Source organism: Trichosurus vulpecula, chromosome 7 (genome assembly GCF_011100635.1).
Source record: "Trichosurus vulpecula isolate mTriVul1 chromosome 7, mTriVul1.pri, whole genome shotgun sequence".
Taxonomy (NCBI): Eukaryota; Metazoa; Chordata; class Mammalia; order Diprotodontia; family Phalangeridae; genus Trichosurus; species Trichosurus vulpecula.
Genome location: NC_050579.1, coordinates 95,950,339 through 95,959,734, shown reverse-complemented (window position 1 = coordinate 95,959,734; position 9,396 = coordinate 95,950,339). Strand labels below are relative to the sequence as shown.

The 9,396-nt window shown below is 39.1% G+C and overlaps 1 protein-coding gene across 1 annotated transcript; it reads right to left on the bottom strand.

Moving 5' to 3' along the window:
- Positions 1-6,748: 6,748 nt before the first annotated feature.
- Positions 6,749-8,840, bottom strand: LOC118858792 (nuclear cap-binding protein subunit 2). Its single transcript, XM_036769423.1, has one exon. The coding sequence runs from the start codon at positions 8,682-8,684 to the stop codon at positions 8,214-8,216; it is 471 nt and encodes a 156-aa protein (XP_036625318.1). The 5' UTR covers positions 8,685-8,840; the 3' UTR covers positions 6,749-8,213.
- Positions 8,841-9,396: the final 556 nt, after the last annotated feature.

The following is a 9,396-nucleotide window of genomic DNA, read 5'->3' as shown; positions in this document are numbered from 1 at the left end:
GCTAATTATACCAATTACTTTGGAACCTTTCCCCATAACTGGCACTGTCTAGACTATTTGCCTAGCATCTTTGGGGCAATATGCCCAGTTGTTCATGATCTATTCAGTAAATAGCATCTCCATGTACAGAGTAATTTTAATGGTTGGAAATTCATAGTTCCAAGAATTATAAAATTTGAGAGTTGGGAGAGGCCTTGGGATTCATCTAGTCCAAATGATTCATTTTAGAGAAGAAACAGACCAAGAGAAATTAGGTGTCCTATCCAAGGTCACAAAGTTAGTGACAGAACTAGGGATAAGACTAGAAATCTTGGGTTCCAATTTAAAGATCTTTCCAGTACATCATGCTATCTCTCTAACTTGAGGTTGTCGGAATAGGTGACCAAAATCTCTGAAAGTTTCTCCCCTTGAACTAGTCAACACCAAATTTATTGGTGGTTATTAAAAACCAAATAAATCCAATATTGATAATTATCTGATTTAAAGAAATGAATAATTTGTTTTCTGGAAAAAAAATGACATCTCCACTATTTGGTTCTTTCCTATTGCTTAATTGTATGAACAAGCATGCTCACCCACATATATGTGTGTATATGTACATATACAAATATAAACATATGTGTGTTTATAGAACCTGTAGCCATATAAAGAGATATTAGTTGATGATAAAGTTGTCTTTATATTGCTGGGGATACGGCAATACACTGGGGATACATATACCAAAAACAGCCCTCAATGATATTCCATGAGGGAAGACAATAGACAAAAGGAGCTGAAAAGGGGAAGGGAAGGAGAGGAGAAGGTACTCAAAGTGGGTCATGGCGGGAAAAGTTTGAGAAGTCCCAGAGTAGTGCAGTCAGGTGAGCTCTTTCATTTCCAAATGGAGGTTTGGAGTTTATGGAACCTCCAATCAGAGAGGTCGAGGATAGTAATGAGATGCCAAGGCTGGGACCAACTTCTCAGTGTCTCAGGCAACTTTCTAATACTATGAGATGCAGAGCATGTGCCCATGTGTACCAAGATGGGGAGTTTGGTCATCAGGAGTTCCTAACATTAATGAATTCACAGGTCTGGTCTCCACTAACCAAAACGCACTGACAATTTGAAAGATGGATCCAAATAGCTGATAATAAGAGAAATGCAAATTAAAACAGTTTTAAAGTTTCATCTACCACAAAGAAAATTGGCCAAGATACAGAAGTAGGAAATAATGTTGGAGGAGCTGTAGGAAGATAGGCATACTGTTGGTGGAGCTATTAATTGGTCTGTTTTGAAAAATTTGGAATTATAACAAAAGGTAATTGAATTATTTGTGCTTTTTGATCCAGAGCTTCCACTGCTAAACATATCAAAAATAACAAGAAAGGTTTGATATGTACTAAAATATTCATAGCAAAATTTTTTTGTGGTAGCAAAGAACTGGAAACAAAATTAGTATCTATTGACAGGAAAATGGCTAAACAGATTGTTGATGTACTGCCTATAATGAAATATTATTGCACTGTAACAAATATGAATAATTCAAAGAAATACAGGAAGATGTATTAACTGATGCAGGACGAAGTAAGCAGAACCAGGAAAACAACATACACAATGACAACAATATAAAAAAGATAAACAACAAAACAGAACTGTGTAATTAAAATCATCAATCTTATGCCTAGAGAACAGGTGGAGAAATGTATATCTACTTTTTGTTGCTGAAGCGGGGGGACTATGGGCATGGAATGTTGCATACAAGGTTGGCTGAAATTGATGGGTCAGGTAATTTTGCCCACCTGTTCTTTTTTCCTTGTTATACTGAAAGGTTCAAAGATAGTCTATCTGGAAATGATTGTGATGAAAACATTTTAAAAAAGAAAATAAAGTTAGAAAAATGCAGGGAAGGGAAGATGGTATGTTATTCAACTCAACAAATATTTATTGAACTTTTAAAATTCTTGAAGCATATACTGGTCCTTGATCATAAGCCTTCAATTTAAAAGTCCCAAATTGTAATATTCTTATTATTAGTCACAAAATATCATGAAAGTGCATAATACTATGTGCAAGGTACTGTGCTAGGTGCTGGAGATATAAAGACAGAAATGAAATAGTCCCTGCTAACGTAAAGGAACTTCCATTCCTTTTCCACGTAAAAGTTGTGGGGTGGGGGTGGGGGAGCAGGGAGAGTAATAACAACACGAATTTATAGACTACGCTCCTTACAATTACCCTCTGAAGTAGGAAGTGCATTTATTATTCTCCCTGTCTTGCAGATGAGGAAAAGGAGACTCAGGAGTTAAATGACTTGCTTATGATTACACCACTAGTGCTTATTACACCCAGGATGCAAACCCAAGTTTTTCTGCTTTCAACTCTAGTGCCCTCTCCATGGTACTCTTTCTCTCTAGCATGAGCACGGAAGGTGAATTTGTAAGTTTTTCATGCGCTCAGTGTCCCGTGTCTTTTAGAGGGAGCTGGCCATGGAATGCCAGTCAGTAGAGAAACCTGGATAAATGCCTCTATGAAGCACTGGAGCTTTAGGAGCACTTAATTTCATCCCCACCTGCTGGCTGCCCCATTATTTCAAGGATATCAGAGGGACTGAACAATAAATAGCAAGACGGTTTCCGGAGTATCAATGGGAAGAAAAAGGGACCCTAGAGTAACAGAGCAGGGAGACCTCAGCTAGGGGTATTTTTGGAATTCTAGCAGTCCCAGGTCAGGGTTTTGATCAGACTATTCCTTCCCCAGAATAGCGGTGGAAACTTTTGGCTATGGCAGTACAATTCTCTGTAAACACTATTGTTGCCAGGCAAAAATCATTGGAAGGAATTCTTTATGATGCCAGAGGGAAAAAGACTACAATTAGGATTGATAGGGGAAAGTAGCTCAGAGAAATTGACTGTAGGGAGAACACATTGCATTGGTGGTGGATAAAATTTGTTCACTTCATAATCAGCTAAAAACTGCTTCGAAGATGTCTGAAAAAAAAATGAAAAGAACCTTCACAGAATAGGCATATCTGGGCAGTTATTTAACTTCCACTGCCTTTCCAAATATGGGGCATTTCCCAAGAATCACATTCTACTTCTTTCAGAGAACACCTGAGTCTGAGAGCACTATGATTAATAGCAACTGGTATCACTGGTCATCTGATGTCTCGGCTGGGTTCTGAACTTCTCCCACAGCTTTGGCTAATCTTGAAAATGAATCGAACTGAGAGATGGAACCAGTTTCTGACGATGTCCCTGGGATTCTGGTGCTGAGCAGTTTATATATTCTGGAACCCAGAATGTTTTCCTAGATTCCTTAGCTTGACCCCACACTTGTGTGGCATGGTTTGCAAAAGTGAATTCTCTCCACAAGTGCAAGCATGATCAGAGTCAAAACAATATTTGTGCTATAATTACGTTAAGCATGTCTTAAAGTCTTATGTTCTACTTTTACTTGCCAGAGTTTTGGGAAAGTGATTTAGCTGCTCTAATTCTGTCCTCTCCATGCATATCAAAATGATGATAAGCCCCAGCTCAGAGACTTTGATCATAAGTCTTAGATTAAAAAGCTCCCATAATATTATAAAACAAATTAGGGGTAATCTAGGGCATTATTCTCTAACTGAGGTATTCAAGGATCCTGAGTGTTTGGAAAGATGGCCTATAAAGTCGCCTGAAGACTGAGATAAAAATATTATCCAAATAAATAAACCCTACTTTCACTAAGGAGTCCATATTGAAGTCCATCTGTGTTAAAGGCAACAGAATGTTTAAGAATAAAGTGCCTGCCAGTTTTTGGAAGAAAAAAAATCAAAGCCATCAATAGTCATATGAAAAAATGATCTAAATCACTAGTAATTACAGAAATGTGAATTAAAACAACTCTCAGGTATCACTTCACACCTATTAGATTGGCTAACATGACAGAAAAGGAAAATGACAAATGCTGGAGGCGATGTGGAAAAAGCAGGGACATTAATGCTCTGTGGAGTTGGGATCTGGTCCAACCATTCTGGAGAACAATTTGGAACTATATCCTTTGATCTAGTAATGCCACTACTAGATCTGTATTTCAAAAAGATCAAAGAAAAAGGGAAAGGACTTATATGGACAAAAATGTCTGTAGCAGCTCTTTATGTAATGGCAAAGAATTGTAAATTAAGGGGATGCTCATCAGTTAGGGAATGACTGAGCAAGCTGTGGCATATGATTGTGATAGAATACTGTGGTGCTATAAGAAATTTTGAGGGTGGTGGGTTCAGGAAAAACTGAGAAGACATATGAACTAATGCCAAGTGAAGTGAGCAGAACCAGAACATTGTACACAGTAACAGCAATATTGTAAGGATGATCAAAATTGTGAAAGACTTTGCTACTCTGAATAATATAACAATCCAGGATAATTCCAAAGGACTCATGATGGAAAATGCTATCCACCACCAGAGAAAGTTGAATAGTAAGTGCAGAACATTTTTTTCACTTTATTTTTCTTGCTTTTTTTTTGGCAACATGGCTAATATAGAAATGCATTTTGCATGACTTCAAATGCATAATAGGTATCATTATTTGCCTTCTCAATGGGTTGGGGAGAGACTGGTGGGAGGGAGAGAATTTGGAATCCAAAAAAAGTGAATGTTAAAAAAAAACAACAAAACTTTAAGTTAAAAAAAGAATAAAGTGCCTAAAAATCAATTCAACAATTCAATTAAAAATATCAATTCATCCTAATCACACACAATAACTATAGATTAAATTACAAAATAAAGAAATAAACAACTGAAATAGCTGGTGGAATATTCAGTGCTTGTAGATCCATTACAATATAATAACAATGACAATACTACCTAAGTCAATTTGCAGATTTGTGCTATACCAAACTACCAAAGGGACACTGTAATACAGAACTATAAAAATAACAAAAAAAATCCTCAAAACTTTGTTTCTTTGGAGAAACAAAATGTCTATTTCAAGGGAAATAATTTAAAAAGATAAGAAATGAAGAGGGAATAGCACTGCCAAACCTCAAACTATATTATAAAGTATCAATCATCAAAAATCCATTAGGAGTTGGTTAAAAAAAATAGAGAAACTGATCAACAGAACAGACTAGACAAGGAAAAAAATCACACGTACTTCCACACTCTTTTCTGTTCCCCTTCAATAATCACCTGAATCAGAGGCTGCATTTCTACCTTTTCTACATTCTATTCGTGTCCTTTACTTCTTTCTGCTTTATTTTGGTTAATTTGTCTAGCTGTAAAAGGGGTACACTGATGTTCCCCACTTTTGATATCTATTTCTCAATTTAACTCAACTTTTTGATGTATTTAGATACTATGCCATTTAGTTTACACACATTAACTATTGCTATTGTCTATGGTATCTTTCAGCCAAATGTAGTTTCCTTGTTTCTCTTTTAATCAAGTCTATTTTTGCCATTATTCTTGCTTGAGACTGCTACCCTTCTTTGAATTCAGCTGAAGAATTTTGCTCCAGCCACTTATTTTTATAAAGTCTGCATAGCTTTGTTTTGAATGTTTCTAGTAAACATTTTGTTGGATCCTGCTTTCTAATTCAATCTTGTGTTTTATGGGAAAGCTCATCTCATTCACTTTTAGTTAAGATTTTTGTGCATTGCCCTCCATCCTATTCTCTCATATTTCTTCCTCTTTGCTCCTTGTCCTCTCTTTACATATAAGAGGAACTTGGAATAGGAATGTGCTTAGTGCCAAAGCGCTAAAATTGATACAGCTTCCACTGTCCTGTCTCCTCTTTCCCTCACCCAAACCCAAATCAGATTCTTACCCTTTTTCTTTCCTTTCAGACCTCAGTTCATGATCCCTGCCCTGAACTTAAGTTTTTTTTTCTTATGAACAATCTCTCCTTAGAGCTATCTTTCCCTCTTTTTTCTTCCTTTCTCCCTCTCCCTTTTTCCTGGTGAGTTGACAGTATTTCTACAAGCAAACTTTTGTGTTCTACTCTCTTTTGACCAATTTAGATCAAAGTGAAGTTTAAGTGAGGTTTAAGTGGTGTCTGGGCCCCCACCCATTTCCTCTGTATCAATTGCTACTTGCATCCCCCATTAGGTGGTTGATTCACTTCTCTCCTTCACTTCTAGTATATCTCCTCCACCCTCTTTTCTTTCAAAACATAACACCCCCCACTCCAAGGCCCTCCACCCTCTTTCCTTTCAAAACATAACAACACCCACTCCAAGGTCCTCCGGTTTATTAGACATCCTCAGACCCCCATAAGTCTGTGCTTGAGATATACAAACTTGTATCATTACCACCTTCTCCTATTAGAATGCAAACACTTCAACCATTGAAAGACTTTTCTGATTGCTCATCTGTTATCAGTCATTCAGTGTTTCTTTTTACTCCCATGTTTGCATTACAAAGTCTCTACCCAAGTCTGGTCTTTTCATCAAGAATGCTTAGACGTGCCACATTGTATTAAACATTTTTTCCTCCTATAAGACTATATTTAGCTTTGTTGGGTAAGTTATTCTTGGCTTTAAGCCTGTATCTTTTGCTTTTTGTATTACTGTGTTCCATGCTTTTTTTTTTTAAACAAATCATGCTCTCCCTACCTCAGATATCAACTTTTTCCCCTTCTACCTGCTCTGGTTCATTACTCAGCTCCCAAACTCTGTTAATAAGCAGAGGGAAGAGGAGAGGCAGGAGGTTTAAGGCTTGGATGTGATTCAAGCCAAACCCCCATGTACAAATTAGGAGTAATGAAAACACACACATATCAAGACAACAAACTAAAACTCAACAAATCATTTTTATTAAACACCCAAAACAAAAGTTCACACTAAAAAGCTTTCAATCCCAATTATCTTATGCTACAGACTACTGAAAAAGAGAGGCTTATAGTTACTGATCATCAGCTTTAGCCCTTCTTGATTTTTCCACATGGATAAAAATTCTTTAAACTGATAATTTGTAAATCACCCAGGTTTTTCAGAAACCAACTGCACTGAGTCAGCTTTCCTATACATTTTCCAATTTTCTGGAGTTAAGGCAATTAGCTCAATCCTGTCTTCCTTAATATACATGCTCAAATAGGTTTATCAGGAAAAATATTTAAAACTGTCAGCAGTTTAGCCAGCATTTAAATTGTTTTTTCATTCCCTGAAATTTTAAAATTGTAGCAAATATCCTTCAACTATGGTAGTTCAGTAAAAAGTTCAGGCTCACAACTCAACCTCTGTTACTTGACAACACTAGTGATACACAAGAATTGTATCATTTGGGTATGTCCTGCTTGACCAGGAAACTGACAATTTCACACCTTTTAAGTAAAGTTCATCTGATATTTTATAAGAAACGTTCTCTTTTCCTTAATTTTCAGGCATTGTTCTAAACCTGTCCCATTCCCTTATGAATCTGGTAAAAAAAAATTATAAATTTAACAATTATAGCATCAACTCTCAAGAATTTCTAAGTTAAAATAAACATCTCCTGACTTCACCTAACATGCCACCCCAACAATGTCTTTATCAGGAAATTTCCCATAAGAAGTCCTTTTTCCTTCATCTCTTAGGAAGACAACTTTAGGATAACATGCTTTGCACTGGGTTTCCAGTGAAAGATTAAAGACCTGTTTAATGAGCACCATTAACAACATAATTACAATTTCTTTACAGATCTAATTTGGAGGGCCAGAGCTAGAGTGCTTTCCCGGGTATTTATTTTTTTTAAATCAAATCACTAAAATTGAGGCAGAAGTGTTTAAGGGTTACTCAACAACCTTTGTATCTTCATGGGTTAGAAATCACCTTGGAAAACAAGCAACATCTTCGAAAAGCTTAGAAATTTAACAGTTTTAATTCACGGCAGCATTAGAACTGCTATTCTAAATGATCACTCCAGCCCCTGGAACAACGGAACAGTAACACTGTCATTTTCTAATCCTGTTTAAAGAAAATTTGGCCAGACTGGGTTAATAAATACTACGCATCTGCTCAGTTACTGTCCCTCGGGTATTTAAACTTGCGAGACCTCTAGGCTCCAACGCCGGGACCAAAGCCACTTTTCGCTGTTTCTGTCACCTGATCATTTTTCAGCGTTGGAAATCTAGAGGTTCCCTGCTTCATTCTTGCACAGAAGCAGGGACATAAATTAGAGTTCTGTGATAAGTGGGCTGTTTTCAGAACCGCCAGTTTCTGTCTGCCAGCCCGTGCTGTTTTTTTTTGTGGATTTTAAAAAAAATGACGGCTCCCACCCCTCACTGGTTCTGCACTATTTTCCCGTAGCCGCCCCTCCCGGCGTCGTAGTCCTGCCGGTACTCGTCCCGCACCTGGCCGCCGGACCTCCCGCGCCCGTACTGGCGGCCCTCCCGGAAGCCTGCATCCCAGTCCGTGCGAATGATGCGGTCGTCCAGGCGCGTCCCGTTGATGTAGCGCATGGCGTTTTCGGCGTCGGCGCGGCAATAGTACTCCACGAAGCAGAAGCCGCAGGCCGTCTTCTTCACCTTGTCCAGGCCCATGATGATCTTCTTGATGTCCCCGCTCTTGCTGAAGAGTTCGTAGATCTGCTCCTCCGTAGTATAGAAGGACAGGTTTCCCACGTACAGCGTGCAGCTTTTCTTTAGCAACTTTTCCTGGTCGTCCATTTTTCCTCGGAAGTGCTGGTCGCGGTACCAGCCGAGCTCCACGTAAGAGTCGCTCTGCAGCGCGCTCAGGAGTCCCCCCGACATGATGGCGACGACGGCGGCGGCCGGGCCAAGAGAACTGGCGGCGGTGAAGACAAGGAACAACCCGACCAGAAGCCAAGACAGCACCCACGACGAGCGGCGCTCTCCGGCGCTCACTGAAGCGACTTTGAAGCGGTCGGCAGCGGACTTCCGGGGAACACCGGAAGCTTCTGTCGCTGGGACCAATCACAGGGCGCGCCAGGCCGGAAGCGCTAGCTCGGTATCTCTTGCCCGCTGTAGCGAAAGAGTCGTAGTCTCTGCTGCCCTCTACTGTCGGATGATTTTGTTGGGCTGAGACCTAGCCGCGTTGCCAGGAGCTGTGAAATGCTACAAAAAAAAGGAGCATCATTTTTCTCGCCCTCCTCACCTTCCTCCGGCGTCCTGCGCCCTGCCCCCTTTTCAGCTCGCCTTTAGGAATTCCACTACCACGCCCCAATAAAGCATTTAAGCTTTGAGGATATAAACAAAAGGTCCCTGCCCCCAAGGACTTTACGTTCTAAGATTCTGTGATTCAATTACGTGAAACGTGAGCAGGACCCTGGTAATAAGAGAACAAGCACAGGAACTCTGGGTTCTAATTCTGACCCTAAACCTCACTTTCTTCACCTGTAAAATAGGAATATGATGCTTCTCCTCCCAGGGTTGTTGTGAAGAAAGATTTATAACGTGAAAAACTGTAACATTAATTTATTTTTAGAATTTTTATAGATTGAGA

Excerpts from the sequence above, each read along its gene's own strand:
- LOC118858792 (XM_036769423.1), bottom strand. The coding sequence starts at position 8,684 with ATGTCGGGGGGACTCCTGAGCGCGCTGCAGAGCGACTCTTACGTGGAG.